This window comes from Tympanuchus pallidicinctus, unplaced genomic scaffold, assembly GCF_026119805.1.
Source record: "Tympanuchus pallidicinctus isolate F22 unplaced genomic scaffold, pur_lepc_1.0 scaffold5, whole genome shotgun sequence".
Classification (NCBI taxonomy): domain Eukaryota; kingdom Metazoa; phylum Chordata; class Aves; order Galliformes; family Phasianidae; genus Tympanuchus; species Tympanuchus pallidicinctus.
This window is the reverse complement of record NW_026294769.1, coordinates 19238826-19265349: the sequence shown is the minus strand read 5'-3', so window position 1 is coordinate 19265349 and position 26524 is coordinate 19238826. Positions and strand designations below refer to the sequence as shown.

Here is a 26524-nt window from a genome sequence, read left to right as displayed (position 1 = left end):
AATAATATGACACTTTGTACTGTTTGATACTTAGATATTTAAGTATTCTGAGGGGGACCTAGGAAGAGACCACTGAAAACTCTTCATAATGAAGAAGCTAACTTGGTAGGGTTAAAAACAAACTGTGTATGTGTGCATATTATTTTTCAAAAAAGATTACCTTTGTGAGACTGGATATAAAAGTGCTGTATTATATGTGAACAAATAATATATATGTGGCTGAAGATATGTGATGCTGTAATTTTCAAGATGATGTCAAGCAGTTCCTTATTTTAACACTTATTTCTTGTTTTAGGATCCTGGAAGATTTTACAGATCTTTTAGTCTCAGCTTCCCACTGTATTAGAGCTTCTCTGTTTTAGGGAGAAAAGTAGTTTCTATAAGGAGTTGCTACATGCTTTGCTTCAGTGTTGTTTCAGTGAAAATGTCACATGATGTGTTTTATTTTTGTAAAACAGAAAGTGAAATGTTTATTGGACTTCTGCTAAATTGGAATCTGAAAAGACTGTTGATATATAAATGCATCTTTTTTTGCAGTGGAATGATTAGAGGCAATTCATTCGATAACAGTGGGCTCTTGCGGTCTATTTCTTATAGAAAAGAGAAGTATATTGATGAGAGGGAACAGAAAGCCTTCATTTGTGATTTTTAAAGGAAATACTGTTTTCTTCTGTCTTTTCTACCTGTTTGTTACTAAGGTGGCTAAGATACAGTGATCTAATCAGTGCTGAATACATTTGATTTCAAGAGTAGGATTTTTTGATTATTTTGATACGACTCTGTGTGTATTTGAACTTTCAAAGTATAAACGGATCCACTTAAAGCTGAGAGATTTTGAAGGTTGAAAGGTGAAGGAATACAAGTTTGCGCTTTGTTTGGTCTGAAGTGTTTCAGTGGAACAATACTAATGACGCCATACAAAACATCTCAGCTAATAAAAGGCTACTTGTTGAAGGGACTTGTTTCAGTAGAATGTAAATTACGAAAAGAATCCTGTGACAGCATTGTGCGTCTTTCTTGTGGCGTATACATGTGGAATTCAGTAGTTGATCTCTGGGTTCTGTAAACTGGTTGAAGGTTCTTTTGTTATTACATACATAAATTTCAGCTTCTTCCTTGATTATGCACGTTGATAAGGAGCCCAGCAGGCACTGTTCATGTATATTTTCATCTTCCTTTAAAAATGTACTACTGTATCTTTCAGGCCACACATTTCCGGTCTCCACTACTTCAGCAGACAGAAAACCAGGTGTCTTCAGCTACTGCTAATCAGGGACAACAGGCTGTAACTGATGTCATCCAGCAACTCCTTGAGTTATCAGAACCAGGTGCTGTAGAAAATAGCCAGCCTCAACAACCTGGTCAGCAGCTCAACATTGCTGTGGGACTCAACAGAGATATTTTGCAGGTAAGAGCCGTGTATGGTAACAGCTTTACGTTTCAATAGTTTTACTCATCATTTTTATTTTAGTGATATTTGGCTTCAGCATTTTCAAGGGTAGCGTTCCTTCAGCATTTGTAAATGATTTATTGGTTGAAAAAGAATTGTAAAGATCTATTGAGTAGGAATGGAACATGCCAAGATACAGCTTTATGTAATATAGCAAAAGGAAGATTGCAGATATTGATTTCATGACAGAATAAAGCTGTGGACACGCCCATATGTGGATGTTTTGGTTCCTTTTTCTTGCCTAGAAGCAGCTTGTGGTGCAACCATTGGTAATGATTCCTAGAGTTAATACGGGCTATTTGATTCTTTACTGTCTGTGCAAATTCCTTCCTAGGTTGAGTTTTGTTTAGCCCATCATATGTCCTTGATGTTGGCAGTAGGAAATACTGTGTAGTGTAGTGGAAGAGCTGTAGGGCAGTAGTTCAACTATGTGTTTTTTTTTTGAAGCCTCCATTGCATAAAGATGCAAACAGGGTGGAGCAGGTGGAGTGTATTCATCTGTAGCATTGCTGATATCCTGCAAACCTTTTATCTATTCTTACCTAGCCTGTTAAACACCACTTGCATTTTTTTGGAAGACCCATATGTTTTATGTTGCTCTGTTCAGGTTCTGCATGTTATCTGTACTAAATCTCTAATGTGTGGAAAAATTGTATGTAACCATACAGAATTACAACTGTAGTCTTGATAGCTATATTGAAAAGAAGAGAAAAAGTAATGTTTGAGGCATGAACATTTAGTGTACTACACATATTGTACAAAATAAAAAGAAAATGGTTTATTCCAAGTGATTAAATATTTGTGCCATCCTATTGAAATGAATTCTTGAGGTCTCTAATCCAAGATCTTCTCAGATGCAGTAGCATCCATGAAGGTATCCTCTCTGTTTCTTCTGACGTACGTAAAATGGGTGCATTGCTCTTGCCTCAGTAAAACAATTATCCATGATTTGTTGATAGAGGCTTTTGAGCTTTTCCAGATCTTTTTTTGATGTATCACATCGTAGAATCACCAAGGTTGGAAAAGACCTCTGAGATGATCCAGTCCAACCGTCCACCTATCACCAATATTTGCCACTAAACCATGTCCCTCAGTACGTCTAAATATTTCTTGAACACCTCTAGGGATGGTGTCTCCCTAGCTACCTTTTTCATTATAGCCATCTTCTATTTTCATTATTCCAATTATGGCTTCTCTCCAAGTCGATGGGCTTCAAATTTGAACGTTAATGGGAAACTGTTATCTTACGTAGTGGGTATAAGACTTAGCTATATATTCCTGGCAAATGCCTGACTCCATAGAGACTGCTGGCACATTTTTGAAAGGTGAGTCCTTTAATTATATTTGCGTTGTACCTTCTGAATAGTCATTTCAGAAAAATTGGTGCAAGTGGGGAATGCTTCTTTTCTAGTCTGAAGATTTTTATTTTCCCTCATCTAGCAAGCTTTAGAGAATAGTGGATTGTCTTCAATTCCTGTCTCTGCACATTCTACTGACTGCAGCCAAGCTAAGACTCCTGGGACCCAGGATCAGAACACAGATGTCCAGACTCTCTCAAATCATCAGGCTGATTCTAATAATGCAGAACAAGATAAGGAACAAGAGAGCACAGATAAACTGGATAAAAAAGAAAAAAAGGTCATTAAGAAAAAATCGCCATTTTTACCTGGTAATGTTGCTACTGTTTGCTATTTTTTGTGCAGTAAGGACTGCAGTATTTCTGGGGATGTTGATGACTTCATAAAGGGATTTCTCAAAACATATTGTGGATCATCTACGTTATCTAAAATACAGTGTTTGTGTAAGTTATGATTAACGTCATTTATGAATTTCATTAGTTGACAGAGTAGCAATAAGTAAAGTTATACTATGAAATCTTCCGAAAGTTCTTAGAATAAAACAGAAAATAGAAGACATAAAATTATAAAATACAAATTTTCCATACCTTTTTCTCCATTGTTCTTTGAGGCTAATTGGGATTTTTTGGTATCTCCTGGAGCAGAGACTTGTTGCAAGCTCTCCTTTTTGTCTTTGGAAGTGAGGCCTCACATAGGTAAAGTGCTGCTGCCTCATACAGGTAATGGCTACTGATACAGTCTGTAAAAGGAGGAGTAAAGATTGGCATTGTGGATAGTGCTTTTGATGAAAACTATGTTTGGGATGGTAGTACTCGTGATTATGTCATCGCAGATGCAGGTTAATATCCTGCCTCCACACTTTATTTTGTTTGTACAAGTCTATATTCTCTCACAGTGTGCTTCATTGCAGGTTTAGTGTTATGGTTGCTTGGACCTTAAGGTTGCTAGAAGTTCTTTGTTCCAAGTATGGCTGCTGTACTTCAGAGGCTGGCCTGTTGGAGATGGCCAATCGTTTGGCTGTGTCCCTAGTAACTTCATAAATATGTGCATTATGCATTTTTATTTTGCAAGGGATGCTGAAGTTGATCCAGAGTAAAAAAAAAAACAAAAAAAAACCAACAACCAAACAAACAAAAAGCAAACAAAAAAACCCCTCAGCTTGCCCTGCGTAACTGATAAAAATCAGCATTAAATTTTCCCACTGCCTGTAACAACTGTTTTATTCTGTGTGTGTAAAGATAACGAATACCTTACTGCAAACAAAAATATGTCTATGCTATACAGTCAAACAGGAGTCTTTATTTGTTACTTTAAAAAAAATAATTGTGCCGGCACAGTTCACATGGTGTGCCTATAAACTGATTTAAATGAGTAAATATCTCATATATTAAGCAGTGTATTTGAATTTAAAAGAGAGCAAAGACGTAATAGTATTCAGAAGCTTCCATTGTCATTGTTTTGTCATTTGTCAGCAGCAGACGTGTGTTGTTGCTTTGTAATAGAATTCTTGGATCATCAAACAACTTTTGTGAGAAATAGCCTTAAATTGCATTCAGAGCAACTCTTAACAGAATTTTATTCCTTTAAAAATGACAAAATTATAGTGCAAGTCTGTAACCTGAAAGTAGTGATTTAGTTGTAAATTTATGTTCTCCGTAGCTCTATTGGGCTAAAGTGAAATCCTTCCCTACCTGCCAAACTGTAAGCTCTGCCTTTCATATAATCCAGATGCTGTTTTCAATAATAGTAAATATACATCATGAACTTGATTAGAAATGGAGATAAAAGCAGAACGTTGTACTGATAGTTGAGAACTGTGAGGGATTCAGAGGATTCACAGCATTACTGAATATTGAGAAGATCCGTATAAAGTATCCAGTGAGTGTCTAGTAATTTAAGTAGTTTGTGGGTGTGGCTGTGATTCTGGAGTTACATTCACTGCTAGATAAATTTGTGTTAAATGTGATATTTCTAAGTTAACCGGTATATTGGATTGCATTATGCTTATATTCAGAGTGGCCTGTGAACTGTTTCTTGCTATTATTCTGTGGAGTTACATTTTTAGCTCTGTTTTTCTTTTTTTGCCCTTCATTTTCAATAGCATAAAAATGTTTGAATTTCAAAGTTTCTTGGATTTTGATTTCTTGGAGTTTCTTGGATTTTGATTTTCTCATTATGGCTCATTGCTATTGAATGTATCTGACAAAGAAGTGAATTATCTTACAGAGTGTTTTTTTAGTAGCATCTATAAAATGTTTTCACGTTCTTTCAGATTACTCAGTATGATAGTGACAGTACAGTGAAATTCAGAAACAAAAAATGGTTAAAATCCTTCAGTCACAAATGTTTTTATTTTTTTTTTTCCAGGTTCTATACGTGAAGAAAATGGAATAAGGTGGCATGTTTGTCCATACTGCTCTAAAGAATTTAAAAAACCAAGTGATTTAGTGCGTCACATTCGCATTCATACCCATGAGAAGCCATTCAAGTGTCCCCAGTGTTTTCGTGCATTTGCCGTTAAGAGTACTCTCACAGCACACATAAAAACACATACTGGCATTAAAGCTTTCAAGTGCCAATTTTGTATGAAATGCTTTTCCACCTCAGGGAGTTTAAAAGTTCATATACGTCTACATACAGGTAAGGTCTCAAAGCTGCATTTGTGTTTTTATAATGTGAGTGAGGCCTCAAAGGAAAATACACAATTTTAATTGCTTAATTACAGATGTGCTTATCGTGCCATCTACTGTACAGTAAATAACTTCTAGTGTCTTATGATGAACTTGATTTTTTTTCTCTAGCTTTCTAGTGTTTAGTTTTCTGATGAATCAGCTCTTCTTTTAATGTTGATATTGTGAGTGTATTAGATGCTGTGGAATACATAATCAACTCGTACAATTTGGATTCTGATTTAGCTTAGTCAGTTATCTTAATCTGCATATTCTTTTCTCTACAGTCTTCAATAAATTCACTATGCCACTCATGGCCATTTGTTTACTTCCCGTTTTATCTTCTGCTGTAAGATGTATGGTAGTTTTGCTGATTTAGATACTTTAAAAACCTTGCATTGCATACCCTAAAACTTGGGTGCTGATATGATTTTTTATTGTTTATACCATATACAATAGCTCCAAGATCTCTTTTTCTGTGGATGGTCTTCTACTTTCTGCATTGATTAAATGAATTTTCCACTCCTGATGAACTGTCTTGTCATTTTCCACTTTTTGTTTTTTGTTCATATTGGTACACAGGCTTTCAACTAGCTATCGTGATGTGATACTCATGTAAACAGGAATGAAAGAATTTCATGTTTATATCTGTATTCTGTAAAATGCATTTTCTTGCTGAATTCGGAGTTTGTGGCAAAACTTTTCCTGTGTCATTCATTGGTTATATATATTTGGTGTTCACTGTGGTCTTAGTCTGCCTTTAACCCATGAAATAGTGAAGTTGAATCCATCTGCAGAACTTTTTTTTTTACTTTAAAATTGTAAACTTTTGTCTATTGCTTTAAAGTAAACATTTAAGAAATCAGACTCATTCAATCATCCAAAGCACTGTTTGGATTGAAAAATACGTAGTTCAGTGCTTGTGGAGCTTCACCATATAACTGTACCACTGCCTCTCAGAAATGAGTATTTGCTGTTTTTTCTCTGTCAGTCACGTTAGGTTTGCTGAATTGGTTAAAGGTTCGTCTTGCCCTCTATGTTGACTTCCTCTTGCATTAAATATTCTGCCCAGTAGTTTCATTTGAAATTTCTTATTTTTTGTATTATGAAGAACAGTACATTCTTGTACATTTTTTTCCCATTTATGATTTTCTTCGTGATGTACCCAGTCATGTTTGCAAGCCTTGTAAATTCAAGATTTCTTCTTGGGCAGAAGTTGAATGCATCAGCTTTGCCTGTCTCTATAACTTACCAAGTTCTCCAGTATATATTCCAAGAGCAAGTGCCCAAATCTGAATATTCTGTTCAAAATGCTACTGGATTTTGTAGTGAAAAAGTCTCACTTTAAAAATTGTCGTTGGCATGCTTGCTTGACTGCAAGCATCTAACACTGTTGACATTGTCAGAGACTGATACAGAATTTCTTTAACTATTACATCTCCATTCATGTTTTTTGTCCTATAACATTTCATTTGTCTTTTTCTCACAGTTGTCAGCGGGTTGTTTTGGAAGGATATTTGACCAAAGCAATTCTTTGATAGCTTCTGGCAACCTTTGAAAAACTGCTGTCGCTTCTTTTTCCCAATAATAAGCTTGCTTGAAGTGTTAGAACCAGTTAGTAACTTGGCAGTTTTTTATTTGCTATTGATTACATTTTATTGATCTCCTCTGAAAACATATTTAACAGTGAACTCCCAGACGGAAACCAAAACAGAAAATAGAGAAAAGAGAATCTGTATCCTCAAACTGCATTTCTGGGAAGATGGAAATAAAATTTGAAACTAATTTTTTTTAAATCTCTTGCAGGTGTTAGGCCTTTTGCTTGTCCTCACTGTGACAAGAAGTTTAGAACGTCTGGCCACAGGAAAACTCATATTGCTTCACATTTTAAACATAGTGAACTAAGAAAGATGCGACATCAACGTAAACCTGCAAAAGTTCGAGTAGGAAAAACGAGTGTTCCTGTACCAGATATCCCTTTGCAGGAGCCCATACTCATCACTGATTTAGGTAAAGAGTCAGTAAACCTCTGCCTGCTTGTAAACATGAAATATAGAATATATGGAAAATAGAGGTCACAGTTGAATAAAGCAAATGCAGTCAGGCTTTAATGAGAAGGATGTGCTTTGAAGTAAGTAATCAGAAATCAGGCTTCAACTAAATGCGGTATTTGATAGTTTGCTTACATTAGAACTCTTCTGTCTTTTCAGAATTACAGAGTCTTTTTTATTTATGCAGGAACTGTATAAGCCTTACGAATAAGAAATATATTAATTTTTACATTATGTAAGTTAGAGCATTTTAACTATTTCTAGATCGTTGGTATTGAAAAGATGATGTATAATTAATGTCCTAGGTTTTTCTTGAGCTCATCACATTTATTCTAATTACTGTATTAAATGAGTCAGTATTACATGATTTTAGTACATTTAGTATAATTATGATCCTCTGCTGAATTAGTGGTAATATTTCAATAAGGGGCAGAATAATTCTTGAGCATGCTATAGATAATCAATGTAGTTATTTTAGTTCTATTGTAGAGTAATTGTTACGTTACATAAAACCACTTTTTGGAACAAGATGTCTCACATCTCAATTAAGATAATATATTACGTAGCAGAGGTCAATGCAGTGGGCAGGATCTTTACTCTTGATTGGTTTTTGACTCGGTAGTATTTTAACTCCTGCTTTGTCTATTGTGTAGTTGTCTTTATATGGTAGAACACCACATTGATAATAGATCTATCCTAAAATCTTTATCTCTCTGTGAAATTCCTTTTGCTTACATTGCAAGAATTACTGTATGCAAGAGTAATTGTTACTTGAAGAAAACTTCTTGTTACAGTGCTAAGGTAGCTGACTAGGCAAGTCTGCTTTACTAACAGTTGGATTTGTTACTAGTAAAGAGAGAGGATCCCATTGGATGAAGTGATCACTCTGTAATTGAGTTTCAAATTTTTTGTGGTAGCAGAACTGCCAGTAAAACTTTGAAACCTGGAAAACAGAGTTCAGGCAGCACAAGAAACTAGTGAGATGCCCTTGGAGTCTGCTGTTGAAGGTACTGGGGTTCACATATGCTGATCATGCTTTAAGAGCTGTCTCTTCAGAGTGTATGTGGCAGACAATTCCAAAGTACTAGAGGTAAATTAAATGTGTCTTGACTGGATTCTAGAGTTCAGACGTGAAAGCAATATGTATGAATACTGGAAGCAAGGTCAGTTATGTGGGAGAACTACAGAAATGTTGTTTGACATTCTGGGAAGAAAATGCATGCAGCCAAAACTCATGTGTTGTCTACAAGTACATAATACATAGGTAAACAATTGGTTGTGTTCGAAGGATTATAGTAAATGGTGTTAAGGAAAGCTGTTGGCCTGTCACTAGTGGGGTTCCCCAGGATTCCACTTTAGAGGCAGTTCTCCTTAGTGTTTTCACAAATGATTTGAACACAGGAGTCAAATGTATCCCAAGCAAGTTTGCAGATGATACTAAATTAGAAGGAGCTGATGCCTCCTTAAGGTAGAGGAGCCTTACATAGAGACCTTGATAGATTAGAGCTGGGCCAGGTAAGGCACTTTTCAGCCTTATGAAATTTAATGAGCAAATGCCAGATTCTGCACCTGGGTTGGAGTAATCCTGCTTGTATGTACAGATTGAGAGACGAGACTGGAGATCATCTCTGTGGAAAAGAATCTGGGAGTTCTGGTTAATGGCAAGTTGAATATGAGCCAGCCTTGTCTCCTGGCATCCGAAAGGGTCAGCCGTACCCTGGGGTGCATCAGGCCTAGCGCTACCAGCCAGATGTAGGAAGAGATTGTCCTGCTCTGCGAGAGTGCAGTCTCACCTTGAGCACTGAATGCAGGTTTGGGTGCCACAATATAAAAGGAATGTAAAACTATTAGAGAGTGTCCAAGGAAGAGCAAGAGGTATGAGGAATAGCTGAGGTCACGTGATTGGTTCAGCCCAGAGAAAGCAGAAGGAAAGTCTTATGTCAGGCTATAACTTCCTCACTGTGGAAGCAGAGCAACAGGTGGTTATAGTGATAGGACCTGGGGGAACAAGTCACTCTTGTTTTGATGTTGTCATCTCTCTCATTTCCTCTCTTTATCTTTTCAATTATACTTGAAAGAAAGTCAACAGAAACCCACTGGACTTTCATTTCTGAATATGAAGCGGTTTGAAAATGGGTTTTGTTTGCTGATTATTAAGTATCATAAATGGATCTTTTGCTATTTTATTGAAAATCAGTTTGTTAGTCTTTCGTGCTGGTGTTGTGATGAGTATTTTTGTGTTCAGATGCATGAATGATGGTAAGTTCGTGAGGGAACTCTGCTATTGTCCATGTTTTGTCACAGCATTTGGAATGATGGGCTTCTGTTGTCTATGTCTGAGACAGAATACTCTTGTATCAGTGGTTGGATGTTTATTAGCAGAAACTCTTAACTGGTTTTCCAGAACTATGCTTTTAACTGACTTCAGAGTACAGTGCATAACAAATTTTATATATGTCATGACAAACTGTAATAGACCAAATGCTTTTTAAGTATTTGACAAGATACATATTTGGTACTTGACTAAATGTGAAGCATCTGTTGGGCCGTGAATTCTTAGCTGTTGACTTTCTTGAAAGTTGGTGTGTTGGATACTCCTGAGGCTCAATATAATGAGGCTGAGCTAGTGATAATTTGTATCTATAAGATAGCACACATGATACAATATGTATAATGCTAAATAGATACATGCAAACCTTTTAAATAGGTGGTGAAGATGTGCTATTTCTACCATATACTAGCATACTAAAAGTCTAGCCATTGTTATTTTTCAAATACTACCTTTTTAGATAACCGCAAATATCTCTAACAATGATTTGTTCCTTTTTGTGTGTGTGTTTTTTGTGCAGGTCTTATCCAACCAATTCCAAGGAATAGCCAGTTCTTCCAAAATTATTTTAACAGTAATTTTGTGAATGATGCAGACAGACCATATAAATGTTTTTATTGCCATCGAGCCTATAAAAAATCTTGTCATCTTAAACAACATATCAGGTAAAACAAACACAAAGGAGAAAGGAAATGTACAAACCAGTTCTTAATGAAAAGCATGAAATTTACAGGGTGCTCTGAAAAAGAGAAGCTTGAAGAGGCTGTTTTTGTTTTTATTGTCTTTTAAGGAGTGAACCAAGGATAAGTGATTTTTCTGGTAGTGTTGAAAGAGATTTTGGAATAACTTGTGACTGCATGTAATCCTGGCAGTACACATGGTTGTGTTTGCTATGCAGCTCATTAACGGAATTGCACAGAATCAGAGAATGGCCAGGGTTTGGAAGGGACACTTGAAGTCTTTTTTTTTTTTTTTACTGAATGATTTACAGAAAATTGCAGGCGTTACATGCAAATTCTTATAATAGTTTTTAATAGCATACTCCAGATAATTTGCTTTGTATGTAACTGCTGTTATTTGGGAAGGAAATCAGCTTTTCATTCTGTGTCCATTTTTTAAATGAATTAAGTCTAAAAATTTAAGTTTGTAGAGCAGTTGAGCATACTTTTTTGGGGTCATTTTGTTGCTTGAAGTTCTGTAGAAGTTCATAGAGTGGGTGTTCGTTACAACCATAAAATCATGAAGTTGTAGAAAAACTACAGTTGAAGGAGAACCAATGGTAGTAACTAATCCAACTGTGTGTTAAAAAGGAATGGATAGCTTCAAAGTTAGATCAAATTGCTCCAAGCCATCTGGCAAAGTTTTATAGCCCACAGCCTCTGCCATTAGTCAGGTTATCAAGCACTGCTTCCTGTTCTGTAATCTATGAATAACTTAAGAAAAAAATATGGGGAGGGGAAGATTACTATGATTTAAGTAAAGAATGTTTTATTCTGAACTTCTGTGGACACGATTTTAGCTAAAATGAACGAATTACATGTGAATGGTAATATCTTAATCTAAAGAGTATATTTGTTTCAACACAAATTTTTTTTAATTCAGGCAAGTCTGACAAGAAAGTGCTACTTCTAGCTCTGCCATTGATGGTATGCAGGGCATATATAAATTATTAAAGCTTTAATATCCAGATTTTTTTAAACTGAGCCTGCTTCCACGCATGCAGCCTTAGTGTCTGTATTTTACTTTTTTTTTTTTTTTAATTTAATATCTTACTGTCTCTTAGAATCAAGCAAATTAACTGTTACTTTCTCTTAAAAAGGTCGCATACTGGTGAAAAGCCCTTTAAGTGCTCTCAGTGTGGAAGAGGTTTTGTGTCAGCAGGAGTTCTGAAAGCACATATTAGAACACATACTGGACTGAAAGCTTTTAAGTGTCTTATATGCAACGGGGCCTTCACTACTGGTGGTAGCCTCAGGCGGCACATGGGGATCCATAATGACCTTCGGCCGTATATGTGTCCGTATTGTCAAAAAACATTCAAAACCTCATTAAACTGTAAAAAACATATGAAGACTCATAGGTACGTTTATGATTTTTGTACGTATCCTTCAACAGTCCTTCCTTAAAAATACTTTGAAAGGCGATTTAGTAATTGCTAATAATCAAAAAGGATACTTATGGGTAACTGATGTAGATTATTGTGTATAATAAAAATTCTGACAAAAATTTTGTGTCTAAGCCATAAAAAGACTTTCTTGCCTTTCATTGCAGGTATGAACTTGCACAGCAACTTCAGCAACATCAGCAGTCTACTTCAATAGATGATTCTACAGTAGATCAACAGAGCATTCATGTTTCTGCACAGATGCAAGTAGAGATTGAAAGTGATGAGCTGCAGCAGTCAGAAGCTGTTGCAACAGATCAGCAAGCAATTTTAGAGTTAGACCAGCAGCCAGTAGGAGGCACAGAAGAAACAGCTCTTGAACAACAGTTGGCTGATCAACCTTTAGAGCAAGATGAGGGTGAGTATATGAAAATAACCGGAGCAATAAAGGGAGTAAAAGCTCACAACTTGATATATTATACAGTTTAGGTATGCTGTTAAAAAGAATAGTGTATATTAAACTTACTAAAATTTATCTGCATCAAATAAAATTACTAAATACATAGGAAAAAAATACTGGCATAAAACTTGTGCATATCTCATATTTTTATTTGGTGTTTTTCATTGTGTAATTGGTTAGTAATTACTGAAGCCTGCAATAATCAAAGGCTTATATATGTATTCAGCTAATTTTTTTTAATTTTAGTAGAGGAAAAGTTTGGATTACTATAAAATTCTTAGGAACAGATGAATTGTCCTGTTAATTACATCTTTTTTTTTTTTTTTTCTATTTTTGTTTTCTATCCAATTCCCTTCTCTCCCCCATTTCAGATAGATTTGTGACATCGCAGCACGCTTTACAGGAAAACATGACTCAATTTGAGCAACAATCTATAACACAGCAGTCATTTGATCAACAGGGCTTATCACAAGGTTAGTAATAAATAAAAATTTTATAAAGCTTTTGAAAGTAATCTTTATAAATTTTATTCTGCAGCATAGCTATCATAAGGCATTTTGAAACAGCATTCACAATTGAAGTAACTGCAATATAAGAAACCTTGCAGAAATATTTTCTTAAATTACTGTTTTGAAGCCATATCTGGTAGAATATTTTGAATACTTAAATATAATTAGCTTTTCCTTTTATGAGCTGATATTTAGCCATAAAACTATGAGATTTGTAGTCAGGCATTTTATATTCCTTCCATGATTCTGTCTATAATTACTGTGAAAGCTCTAGCTGTACTTGTTCAGAACCTGTGATGATCAGAAGCAGTCTAAGATTTGACTGAGTAGTTGCTGAGATTTGTTATAGAAAAAGCGTAAAATATATAATCATGTAAAAAGTCAGCTAATGACAGCAATTTCCTTTGTATTTCTGTAAAGCTACATGCATGACAAATGAAGAGATCATAAACACTTGGAAACTTCTTTGTTTTAGCTATAAAATACTCAGAAATCTGCATAAGGAATGCTTACGCATTATGAAGAAATTACTGTGTTGCTTTGCTTTTTGCTGTTGGCTCTGTTGAGTTGGTGCTTGTATGAAGATAGTAGTTTTTTGGTTGGGCGGGGATGTTAAGTTGACAGAGTTTTATTTGTTTCTGACTCCAGCAAAGAACTTTATGTAACTGGTAATCAGTAGTTGATATCCCTGCTGGCTAAACTTCTCTATTCTTCATTTCATTCCCTCTTAATTGTATGGAGCCTTTCATAAAAATATAATCTATTGCTAAGTTGCATGGAATTGTGAAGAAATAGGATAATTTGTTGCAGATTTCAATTCTTTAGGTTATGCTACTCTGTGTGTAACTGAGAAAATAGATTATGCTCCTCTTTTATTAAGCAGGACTGAAACAGATTCTATTAAAACCCTATAGATTATTATAAATTACCTTTTACAGCTGTCCCAATGAGCAATAAGAGATACAGAATAAAGGTGAAAACTTTCACCATCAGTGTTACTTTCAGTGTGGTGGTGGGTTTTTTAATTTTGGATTTGTACTGTTTTTTTGAATTTATAAAAAACATTATTTAAACCTTGCTTTGTTATTTTAGACTTCAGTTCCTAGCATGTTTATCTTCTTCTTTAAGTAAGTGTTGAATACTTAATGCTTTTTTCAGGAAAGGAAATTGTTCTAGATCCTACAAAACAATTCTTTCATCAGAAATATACATCAGCACAATTGTAAAATTGGTACTGGAGAATCAAAACGTGTTTTTTTTTTCCTAAAGCTCATTTGTATAAGATGTTTCCTGTTCTACTTGGAATCTCATCCACAGATTCTCAACTCTTTGAAGTTTCCTTGAAGATCCTGGAGCCCTACAAAATTTTTGAATTTCAGGTAGGTAAGCATTTGCGCGGATGCATGCGTTAAATTGGTCGACCCTCTCCCTATGTCTGCATCTGTGCTTCATGCTCCTATTTTCTTTTTCCTATCAGCTAGACAGATCATTCAAGTTCTAGACATTTTTTTTTTAATTTTCTTGGCATTTTTAGGCTGTATTCTTATTAAAATATTTTGGCTCAGTGTTTATTAATAGAACAGCATCAGAGTTCCTAGAAAATCTTCAGGTTTTATTTTTGTTTGTTAATTTTAAGGAAAAGGGGAATACATGCATTTCATACAGATGGCTGATGCGTAGGTCTGCGTAGACCTCTCAGAACTTGTTCTTTCTTTCAGGTTTGTTTGCAGTACTTCTACAGAATTTTTGGTTTGTTGAGATAGAGTTTCTTTTTGATATGTTCAGACTGGTTAAGAAGTGTATTTTGAGTGCGCTTCTGATTTCATCTGGGTTTTGTTTCAGGTAGTTTTGAAGGACAGTAAAAGCACTGCAGTGTTCTGTCTGGTCTTACATATCCAGGTATCCTCCTTTTTAGTGAGGTCAGAACAACTGAATAGATCTTTTTATCAGGAAGTGTCTTTGGGTTGTTGAACATCATCTGTCACCAAACATGTTTTCATATAGATTATGTCACCCTTTCTTCCTTTGAAGTCTCCCTGGAAGCATGGTTGAATGTTAATAATTAAATTAGTGGTAACGGGGGGAGTGTTTTGAAATACTACAAGAATTTCAAATACTATTATTCTGTAGCCCATGTGAATACACCCTTGCCACCAGACTGCTGTTCTGCTTTCTTAAGAACTTGATTTACAGTCTTAGGACTTGATACTCCTGCTCTTTGAGTAACTGTTTACACATGCATTCCAGTGGATGCTGCTCTCTTGGTTCTAGAAGTTGCCTAAGTAGCAAACTTGCAGAACATTTGATTGCTAGTCACTGATCTCCACAGGTATCAACAAGTGCATGTAGATGCATTTGTGATATTAGAATTTACATGACCAGTCAGTTCAGAAAACAGAGACTTTGAGTTGTCAGAGCAAACCAAGATAGTGTATTTTCTATGAACCATTATACAGTTTGATTTCTGATTCTGCTCATAAACTGATTTACAGAATATTCTATATTTTCAGTAAATTCTGTCAGTGTAGAAGAGAGTAGGTTAAGTGATGTTACAAATTACATTGCAATTGATGACTTACACTGAACATAAAAGGTCTTTCAAAGTTTAGAAGACTGTTGTATGAGACTCCTGTTATTAACTTTGGTGCCAAAATTGTTTTCTGTTCTTTGCTTGGCAAAAAAAGGTTAGGCAAAAGTTTGAGGGAAATGATAGGTATTGATGGGAAATAAGAGCAGAAATTAAAGGCTCTAGTTATACTTCTGTCTCCTCAGACTTTTTAAAGTTGTTCTGTGAAAATGGTGTGGTGGTGGCAATTGTCGTCCACATATTCAGAGTTGTCAGATCCTTTCAAATTTTGAGTGGACATTGACCTTCAGCCTAGGTGCTGAGCAACATGATGTGTATGTATTCCTGTTAAACATTTGGTTTGTATTAATCCCTGATCTGCTTTCAGAAGTAGTATTTCTTTCTTCAGTTTGTCCCAAAATAACTCCAAGTTCAGAACTTTGCTTCCTAAGCACTTTGGGAATTTTTTAAATCTCTGGATAAAAATTGATATGGAAAATGACAATTATTAAAACAATTTAAGTGGGTATTGGGTAAAATAGCTTTTTTCCTTCTTTGTTAGTAAAAAATAGTGATGAAAGTATACTATATAAAAGTATCTTTTTAGGTTGTTGTTTCTTTTTACATTTGATAGTTATGTCCGTTTCTGTATGCAGGCTATGAAGGTGGCATCTTTTTTCCCCTAGTTTCTTGAGGCCTTTTTTGTGCGTGTATTCTTACCAAATGTAGCAAAAATACTACTTTTCCATAACAGTGCTTCTAACATTTTGTTTGAAAACAGCAGTTAGTGGCCATCTAATGACCATAAAGCTTTTCATGGCTGTTCTTCATACTACTCTTAGTTTGTCATTTCACTAAGTGTAGTTCAGCTACAAGATTTAGTCTCTAGAATCTTTTTATTTCCTATAATCTTGGCAGTTATAAGAGAGAATCTAATACATGAATTGCAGCATTAGGTTTTGTTCTAAATCACTACCTAACTAATGATGCTTTCAAGATTGGTTTACATTTGTGACTTTTCATTCTATGGTATAAGCAGTAGCACATAAGTAGATTACTTTTCTTTATAGACAGGTGTTCTTTTGCTGTGAAAAATATCTTTTGGGGCAACTTCTGATTATACTTAACGCATCCCAGTGTTTGATATTCTGTAATTCAAAACATTCTCCAAGCATTGCTTTTTTGGCCTCTGGTGCTGTGATGATCTGATATGGGTTTGTTTCTACCCTGTTTTCATAACCTTCACCCTTTTTGTCCATTGAAGGCAAACTGCACAGAAATGAGAAAATTACTACTCTTATTAATTATGAATACCTGTGGTTTCTCCTTTTTCCCCTGCATAACATTTACTTGTCTATTCATATACATTAAAAATATTAGAGCTTGGAAGGGCTGATAAAAGAGTGTGTCTATTAGTATAAAAAATTGCAATCTGAGCTGTATTTCCCTGGCTTTGAATGAGTTATGCAGTCCATTCATTCGTTTGTTCAGAAGACAAGGTAATAAAGATCTGATGTTCTAGAAGAACAAAACTAAATAAATGTCAGATCTTTGTACTGGAAATGTGAATGAAAATGTTTATTTTTACTTTGCAGTTTGCCTTTGAGAGGCCATACTTTACTATTATCTAAAGAGTGGGAATATGTGGAGGAGATCCAAAGTAGGAGACAGTGGGGTTACTTTATCAGAAACTGGAGTTCTCCTATTGGGTCATCTCCTCCACTCACCCGCCATCCTCCCCACTGAGCTTTGCATCCTTGTGATCGGCTTCCAGTGTAGTTAAGGGAGCGTGGTACCAACGTGGATAAAGGGAGATGGGTCAACCTGTTTGACACATGCATGCTTACATACAAGAAATTCAAAATTTCAATGGCTCTAAGGTAATTGTGGCACCCTGAAGAAACTTCAAACAGTGTTTTTCTGTGGAGGAGATTGTCCAATAGAATTCCAGCTAATGGTAAGTAACCCAATTACACAATTATGCCAACAACAGTTGTGTATTTTGCCACTCAGCAGTGAAGAATATAAAATGAGTATTACTGTGTGGTAATACTATTTTATCTATTTTGAAGGTAGTCTTCAATAAATGTGATGTTATTCAGAGTTCAATTCAGTGTATTTTCTGGTCTTGTGATTTTATATTTCTGGCAGGGTTTGCAGTTAATGAGAGCTACAATCAACAGACTCAGTTTCCAGCTGTTCAGCAGCTGCAGGATTCAAGCACACTTGAATCTCAGGCTCTTTCAACAAGTTACCATCCACCATCCCTTCTTCAAGTTCCTAATACAGACGCTATTAATGTAGTAAGTACTGCTAGATGGCACTGTGTTGGGCTCAGTGAGGATTTTCTTGTGAGTTCTTCATAAATAATTATGTGAACTGAGAAATTGGGAAAGTTTCAAGTCTTTCCTAGGTTGCTTATGTTAAACTGCTGGGAAAAAGGGAGTGTGGCTTGTAATTAGTTCTTGTTTCATCAAGGATTGTACACTTTGCTCAAGACTTTTTACTTCATAGCATTATATCCTTTTAAATCATAAATCTGGAACTGAGGAACCCCTATGAGTCTTCTCATGTGACTTAGTGTTATAAAATATCTTGCATTATTGCATTGTATTATTTCCTAATTCCTAAATTATTAAAGGTATGATCAAGTAATAAAAGCATTACAAATATATAAGTCATCATTCACTGAGGTTACATAGTATGTTATTCTTTCATGGTTCTCATCTGGTTAAGTTTGTAAAGCAGATCAGTTGCTTAAAAAAACTGTGCAGTTTAAATTTCGCATTTTATTATAGTAATAGCAGATAGCATGAAGGCCATATCTAGTAATGGGGACTGTCTTTACCATACTGAACTGCATGAATTAAAGCTCTTTTATGCTTTTTGGTAAAAGACAAAATCCGGTCAAGGAAGTGAGGTAGGTTTTCAGATCTGAAGAAGTTGGAGTAAGTTCAGTCTCTGAAGTTTTCTTTAAACATTACAACATGTTTTGCTGGAGGGTTTTTCTGTAGTTGTTTCTCAGAGGAAAAACTCCAGAAAATACTGAAGACTGTCAGTACTAATGGGTATTTTGCTGCTCAGTGTAGGTCTTCTATTGCTTAGTAAGTCTACTTTAGAGTTAAATTTAATCCTTCAAACACCATAAAATTTAGGAAAATGTGAGACTTTTTTTTCTAGACTTTTAAGAAGGTATAAGTGCACCTTTGACAGTTTATTCTGACTCAGTAGATGTATGTTTTTCAGCTTTTCCCTATGAAAGAGCTAAGGTATTGCATTGCACTCAATTTCTTGTCATGAATTTGTGAAAGAATAGATCTCTGGCTTTGTGTTTACTTCTGTAAATGCTTTAATTTTCCTTGCCTACTTGCATGGCTTTGTAGTAGTATTTTGTTGTGAAATTTACTTGAGGCTTTGATTTCTAGACTACTCGCTTGATACAAGATCAGTCATCACAAGAAGAGCTTGAATTGCATACCCAAAGGCCTCATTTTCTTGAGGACAGTGAAGATCAAAGCAGGCGTTCGTATAGGTTTGTTATACTTTACTTTTAGGTTCAGCCATAGAATTTCCTGGATGTCTTATGGCCACTAACTGTATGCAACTAATAATTTTGTTTTAATAGATGTGAATATTGCAACAAGGGTTTTAAGAAATCCAGCCATTTGAAACAACATGTACGATCGCATACTGGTGAGAAGCCTTATAAATGCCAACTATGTGGCCGTGGCTTTGTTTCCTCAGGAGTTCTTAAGTCACATGAAAAGACTCATACAGGTAACAGAGTATGCCAGCTCTCCATTTTCTTAAGTCAGAGTGTTTACTATACCCAAACTTGTGTAAGTAAACAGAACAACTGCACGTTACTTACTTGTTTCTGTTACTTTAAGGAGTTAAAGCATTCAGCTGTAGCATTTGCAATACATCCTTCACAACTAATGGCAGCCTTACAAGGCACATGGCAACTCACATGAGCATGAAGCCTTACAAGTGCCCATTCTGTGATGAAAGCTTTCGAACAACTGTTCACTGCAAAAAGCATATGAAAAAACATCAAGCAGTCTCCTCAGCTGTAGCATCAGCTACAGAAACAGGAGGGGGAGGTAATTTCATTTTTACTCTTATAGTCCTTACTACGTAACAAGTACAGATGTTTCAGTAGGTTACATGAATGCTGTACCAATAATGCTATAAATTAACCTTAATGCATGGGTAACATGTAATGTCCAGGGCTGCTGGAACTGCTTTTTTGTCTAAGTTGTTATAAGAAATCAGTCTGCCAGGAGGCTATCCAGTGTACTCAAGGTATTGTATGTTACATAATGACTTTTTGTGCCACTAAAGTAGAAGTCTTTTGTTCTAAATAATTTATACCTGTATTTAATTATTGTAAAAACAGGAGTAATAAATCTAGTGTTATTTTAAAGATATATGCATAGTTACATCTCTTAAAGAGAGATTAAGTGGAAGCACAGGCTGCACAGTGGCCTTGTATTTAATAATGTATTTGTAATAAGCATTATGTTTTTGTAATTTCAGCTGACAGATTAAAAATACGTGTGTGTGTGTGTGTGTGTGTATGTATGTATATATATATATATATATATAATTTTTCTTTTTTGTAGTTGCATGTGTTGAAGATGATGATGAAAATTCTGAAAGAGCTTCCAGAAAATCTCGTCCTGGTGTCATAACTTTTACAGAAGAAGAAACAGCAGAACTGGCAAAAATTAGGCCTCGAGAAAGTGCTACTGTGTCAGAAAAAGTTCTTGTTCAGTCTGCTGCAGAGAAAGACAGAATTAGTGAGATCAAAGATAAGCAGGCAGAATTGGAAGCAGAGCCTAAATATGCCAACTGTTGTAGTTACTGCCCCAAAAGCTTTAAAAAGCCCAGTGATTTAGTCAGGTAAGAAATGGAAAACTTCTGTATCTTTTCAATTTTCCAAATTCTTTAGCAGGCATTTGGTAGTAACAGATCGTTTTAACTTTTTATGCCTAAGCTAAGGCTTGACTCATGTTTATGTAAATTTATCTTTTTCAGAATGGTTTAAAAATACGTATGTATGGTTTAACAATATGTATGAAATTGTTGCTTGTTCTGTATCTGAGAAGAACAGTCTTTTCATGTTTCCGGTTTCCTACGCTATTAGAACCTTTTTTACAGTTTCAGAATAAATTATTTTTTCGTAAAACAAGACTTGCATGTAAAAATAAAACAAAAAATAAAACAAGAATATTTTTTCAGTTTGACAAATTGTGCAAGTTTGAATTGTCTTCCTTAGTTGTTCTGCTTACTGTAAAGCTGATATTAATTGTTGAGGATTTCTAAAATTAATAATGTAGAAAATATTCATAGAAGCTGACATAAGGACAGAAATTCACGTGTGTGTGTATTTTGGAATTATTAGGCATGTTCGTATCCATACTGGAGAGAAGCCGTATAAGTGCGAAGAATGTGGGAAGAGTTTCACTGTAAAATCCACTCTAGATTGTCATGTTAAAACACATACAGGTCAGTATGATTTTGAATGTCTTTGTCAAGAAACCAGTTACTTTCATAGCTGTGTTAGCTTGAAGGTTTTGGGAGGCATTATATATTTCACTATGATGTGGGGAAAATGGCATGAGTGCCATGGCTAGGTGACATTTGGTGCTTGCAGCGTCATCGAGTTTAATCGTATGGTTTATTCAAAATGCCATAATAATGTTCGTGGAGAATATATATATGTATCTGCACTAATTTAATCATAAATTAGTGGTAATATCTCAGTGCTAAATGGTTTTCCTGAGCAAGAGGGTGGAGTTAAAAATAATAATAATGATTTATAAAATTAAATGTTAAAAATTCTTTGAGTTGTGGTTTGCAAAAGCTTAAGATTTGAGGTGATTGTTTTAAATTTCTTTGAGCAAGCACTTCAATTATGTTTCTTTTCAGTTATCTTATTAGAATGGTTTGGGTTGGAAGGGACCTTTAAGATCAGTTCCAATCCCACTGCCACAGTCAGCAGTATCTCCCTCTAGACCACGTCCCATCCAGCCTTGCTTTGAGTACAGATGCTGTTGACCTTTGTTCTGTGGTTACTATACATAGTTACACTTCATTGTTATACATGAAACCAGGTCTTACATAGGGTTAAAGGTTGTGAGATTTGGTCCTTTGGCTAAATACTTACTCCCAGCGTCTCTTTTTGATTTAGCATACACAGTGTGGTGGCATAATTATAGTTCTGCTTCATTGCTTATTAATTTCTTGTGTATATAATGGTTCTTTTAATAATTTGATTGGATAGCAAGCAGTATGACATAATCTTGTAGATGCAATAAAGTACACTTAGTTACACTTTCGATGCTGCTTTAGCATTTGGCATTTGTATATGTCTTTTCATGCCAATTTGTAATAGTCTTCCCTCTAAGTTTCGTTTTGATCCTTAGATCCCTGTTCATAGTTGAAGTTCAACATTCCAGTCCATCCGTTCTTCTTTTCACTCTCCAGAATTTTGGCATTTTAATAAAAATCACATCAGATCTTAATTTGAATATTTAATCTTCTGTTTAAAGAGGACTTCAGATGTTGAGTTCACTTTTCACTCTTTAGAATAAAGTAGTTCACTTGGAAGGGACCTACAAAGACCAAGTCCAACTGTCTGATTGCTTCAGGGCTAAACAGAAGTGAAAGCATATGATTAAGGGCATTACCCAAATGCCAGTTGAACTGTTTTGATGTTGTTAATTCATTTGCTGTTCCCTTGTTCTCTGTTCCACCCTGCCTTTTTTTTTTCCCAGGTTTGGTTTTAGAGGGAAAGACTGGAAAACGTTTTTTTCCTTGGTATTCTTAATGGGGGAGATGCCTGTGCTTGCAGTCTGTGCCTCTCTTGTCTTCATGAACTACATTGATTTGCTATTCTTAGGTTGTTTCTGCTGAACTTGAATGCTGCCAGAGATTTTGTTTATGTTGAGCAAAATGTGATATCAGTGTAACCTCAATCTATAATCTGAAATAGGTTGAACTATAATTCAGGAATTTGATGGGAAATTCTTCTGAATAAACGAGACTTAGAACTCCATAGGAGAAACTGCATGCCCTGATTCTTTTTGTGATCTCATTATCAACTGTAAATAATAAACATCACCAGGTCATAGGAATACAGTTCTGACCAGAAAGTAGGGTTTTTATCTTTTTTTTGTTTCAAACTGAGGTTTTTTTGAAACTACTTGGTTAGTGAGGAATTTGAGAGATGTTAATGAAGATAAGAGGCCTCAAGCTGACCTATTAAGATTCTGAATGAAAAATAAGATGAATTTCAGAAATTAAGAGGAAGTAAAGATTGACTTAATTTAGGCTACTGGTTCATTTGAAAAACAGCCAAAGTTATAAAGAAAAAGGCTACTTATTTCAAATTCTTTCTTTTCAAAATAGTTTAGAATCAGTATTTTCTTAAATTCTTGACACAGGTCTGTTGAATTTTAGAGTTATTCTCATTTATCTGTTTGCTTTTTTTTGCTTTTTTTTTTTCCAGGTCAGAAGCTCTTCAGTTGTCATGTGTGCAGTAATTCTTTTTCTACAAAAGGAAGTCTAAAAGTCCACATGCGTCTGCATACAGGAGCAAAGCCATTTAAATGTCCACACTGTGATTTACGGTTTCGTACTTCTGGGCGCAGAAAAACCCACATCCAGTGTCATTATAAACCAGAAACAAAGAAGGTTAGGAAGCCTGTTGCCCGCACTTCAGCTGAGGGATTGCAGCCAGTCAGTCTTCTTAATTCATCTTCAACAGATCCTAATGTTTTCATCATGAATAACTCTGTTTTGACAAGTCAGTTTGATCAAAATTTACTTCAACAAGGACTGGTGGGCCAGGCTATCCTGCCTGCTTCCGTGTCAGGTAAAAATGGATGACTTTTTGGTGGTGGTATTTAAATCAAGTACTGAACTTTGTTTTCTGTTAGAGTTCAGAAACTTATACCAAACACTACTTCCAAACAGGTAAGCGTTGTATTGCATTGATAACTTGATGCACAGTCATGACATAAATAGAAATTTATTTTAGAATGAAAGTGAAAATGTTATGGTAGTCACAGTTAACCTAGAAGGTTCTCTTCAGGTTTGCTGTGATGTTGAACTATAGAAAGGAAAAAAAAATGTTGATAATAAATAGATAGACTACTTGTATTCTTTTTGTAATATTCTTGCCTTTTCCTAATAAGAAGCAAAATGATTATTAATACCACATTTATCACAAATCAAACTTTTCAAATAACATTTGCCAGTATCTTCCAAGCTCATTTGGCTGGATTTAGATAACTGTTTAGAGTAAGTCATAAGATGAGCTCAGATTACTGGAGTTAAATACCAGAGTGATACATTGCTATGAAACTACCTGATGTTTGCTTGGAATTCCGAGTGAACAGAATGAAGCATTTGTTATGTTCAGAAATCCTAGGAAGAGGCAGGAAAGTTCTGAAATCCAGGCTAGTGGTTTGTATTTTGCCCTGAGTAGATATTTTTTGTGAAGATGTTTTTATGCTAAAGATACTTATTCACAAAGAAGGATGATTTTCGGGCATCCACTAAAGGATGCTGGTTGATCATAATAAAGGTGTTTTTGGAGATTGTATGTCAAACACGAGGTGATCTTTACACATTTTGGGAGCTTTTGTAGAGGTAGTGTCTTCAATTTTTAACATTAGCTTTCTAAATTGCTAAGATTTCGATTTTCAAATGCTAATGCACTTTTTTTTCCCATCCATGTGATTACTTAGGTTGTCCATAGTTTCCTTGAACAATGTTTATGTGCTGTGTATAAATATGGTAACAGCTCTCACGTGTGCTAAGGGTCAGAATGCACATACCTTGTGTGTATAATTGCTGCTTGTTTTTAGGGGTAGCATACACTTAGGAACACTTATAGCAAATTTCTCCAGATTTATGTTGGTAGGTGCTCTGGAGTGGTTCTTATTTTGGAAGATGCCAGCTACTGTTTAAATAATAACTATTCCTAAATGACATGGAACTTATTAAATTTTAAACTAGCCAGCCAGAACGTTGAAATGACGCACAGAAGTGTGTATGTGTAGTTTCTGTATTGATTTTGTTTATAAAAATAAGCAAGCTAAAAGAGACGGTCAGTAATGATAAAGAAAAACATAATGCAACTGTTTTCTTTGGTAGCTGGAGGTGACTTAACTGTGTCCTTGACAGATGGTAGCTTGGCCACTCTTGAAGGAATACAGTTACAACTTGCTGCTAATCTGGTTGGACAAAATGTTCAAATCTCTGGAATCGATGCTGCTAGTATCAACAACATAACATTACAGGTAGGTTGTTTTCAGTTTATTTGATTTTATAGAATCAGTTTGAAGACTGAAGGAAGTTTAATGAGTATATGTACTTCTGAAGTAGTACCTTCGAGTGAGACATCTGACAGCTCCATGCTGTTTCAGTTGTATCATGTTAGAGCTTAGGTTCATGGTGGGATTTTTGTTTTGGCTTTTTTCTCTTCAAGTTTTTCGGATTTTTACCTCTCTGGGATTTTGACAGATTTCTTTAAAATCCTTCTTTTTTTTTCTTTTAATGGCATTTTGTCTTTTCATTTTAAAAAAACATTTTAAGCAACATCTCCCCTCCCAGTCACCCTCCTCAAAACAGAAGAACCCAAATGTTACTAAGAATTTTCCTTACCATGACACTTGCGTTATTTGACTAGTTTTAAACATTTAGACTCATAGTTCAAATGCCATTTGAACTTGTAAAATGAACAATAGAAATACTTTACATAAAAGAAAGTGAAATTAATAAATTTGAGAATTCAAAATGACATGAAAGAATCATTTGACGAAATTGGTTGGGTTTGATTAGTTTCAGAGACTTGTTTTGAGGAAAAGACTTCTGGTGACTTCTATGTCCAACTCCTAGGTCAAGGAAAGATCATAATCTGAATTGCATTGGTTCATTTGAAGTCTGTCTACTTAAAAAGTTTATAGCTAAAAGTAAAGGAAACTCTAGTTTTGTTTCCCTTAATTCCCAAACACTCATCCCAAAGAAAACTGTGTATTTAAATATTGAAAACAGATATTTTCTGGTGAACTGGAACTTCTAGGACCCATAAAGACTGAAAAACAGATCATTTCTGATGGTGTTTTTCCTTTCTGCTCCTTTCAGTGATTTGTGAGCAATAAGCCTTGCATGCAAGACGCTACAAAATGCCAATATAGTAGATACCCAGTATGCCTATTTGTAGCTGTGATCATGATTTCCTGAACCTGGACTTTGAATAGGCATCCTACAAATAGATACTTCAAAAATTTTAATTTTTTTAGTAGTAATCTTAAATAGTATATATTCCAAATGCACCTTTCTGAATTCTGGATTTGTTATAAATATTCATGTAACCCAGATTTATTAAGTCAGATTGATCAGACTGAGAATTTGTTTTTCAGATTGATCCAAGCATTCTACAGCAAACCTTACAGCAGAGTAATATACTTGCTCAGCAACTAACTGGAGATCCCAGTATGGCTCCACAGAATCCCTCCCTCCAGACAGCGGAAAATGCAGTGCCAGCTAACGTGGTTATTCAGCCTATATCAGGCCTGTCTTTGCAGCCTACAGTAACATCTTCAGCTAACATGACAATTGGATCCCTATCTGAGCAAGAGTCTGTGCTGACGACCAGTGCTAGTGGTGAGTAGTGTCACTAGTCTTATGCTTTGAATTGTTTAGCATTAACTTTTCACTTTTTTTAAAACTTCGTTTAGTAAGTTGGATATATGCTTCTTGTAACAGTGTATTTGTCAAATTCTGCAACTTTGTCACTTTTGAATACAAGGTTTTCATAACGTGTACTACAAAATTGCAGAATACGTATAGCTTTTAGGAATATAAAAGCTTTTTAAGTTGTAGAGGAATAAATTAGACTGTGGAAATAATTTCTCCTTTAGATTGCAAGTTTTACCGTCTTACCTTGGCTAAGTCTTTCATACTAGTTCAAAAAATAATGTTGTAATTGTAGTTTTACAAAATATATATTGT

The 26524-nt window shown here is 35.1% G+C and overlaps 1 protein-coding gene across 5 annotated transcripts in view; it reads left to right on the top strand.

The window, feature by feature from the left end:
• ZNF236 (zinc finger protein 236) overlaps positions 1 to 26524 on the top strand; it is a 68109-nt gene that overhangs the window by 23398 nt on the left and 18187 nt on the right. For 4 of the 5 annotated variants that reach the window (XM_052703829.1, XM_052703828.1, XM_052703825.1 and 1 more), the window contains 17 exons: positions 1205 to 1408; positions 2891 to 3119; positions 5176 to 5448; positions 7284 to 7487; positions 10378 to 10522; positions 11677 to 11937; positions 12129 to 12379; positions 12793 to 12894; positions 17648 to 17799; positions 18922 to 19028; positions 19122 to 19273; positions 19387 to 19599; positions 20122 to 20401; positions 20904 to 21007; positions 23013 to 23378; positions 24665 to 24810; positions 25933 to 26176. In XM_052703829.1, coding sequence (XP_052559789.1) covers positions 1205 to 1408; positions 2891 to 3119; positions 5176 to 5448; positions 7284 to 7487; positions 10378 to 10522; positions 11677 to 11937; positions 12129 to 12379; positions 12793 to 12894; positions 17648 to 17799; positions 18922 to 19028; positions 19122 to 19273; positions 19387 to 19599; positions 20122 to 20401; positions 20904 to 21007; positions 23013 to 23378; positions 24665 to 24810; positions 25933 to 26176 — 3433 coding nt within the window. The remainder of the gene's footprint in view (positions 1 to 1204; positions 1409 to 2890; positions 3120 to 5175; positions 5449 to 7283; positions 7488 to 10377; positions 10523 to 11676; positions 11938 to 12128; positions 12380 to 12792; positions 12895 to 17647; positions 17800 to 18921; positions 19029 to 19121; positions 19274 to 19386; positions 19600 to 20121; positions 20402 to 20903; positions 21008 to 23012; positions 23379 to 24664; positions 24811 to 25932; positions 26177 to 26524) is intronic. The other variant, XM_052703826.1, reaches the window with a different exon arrangement.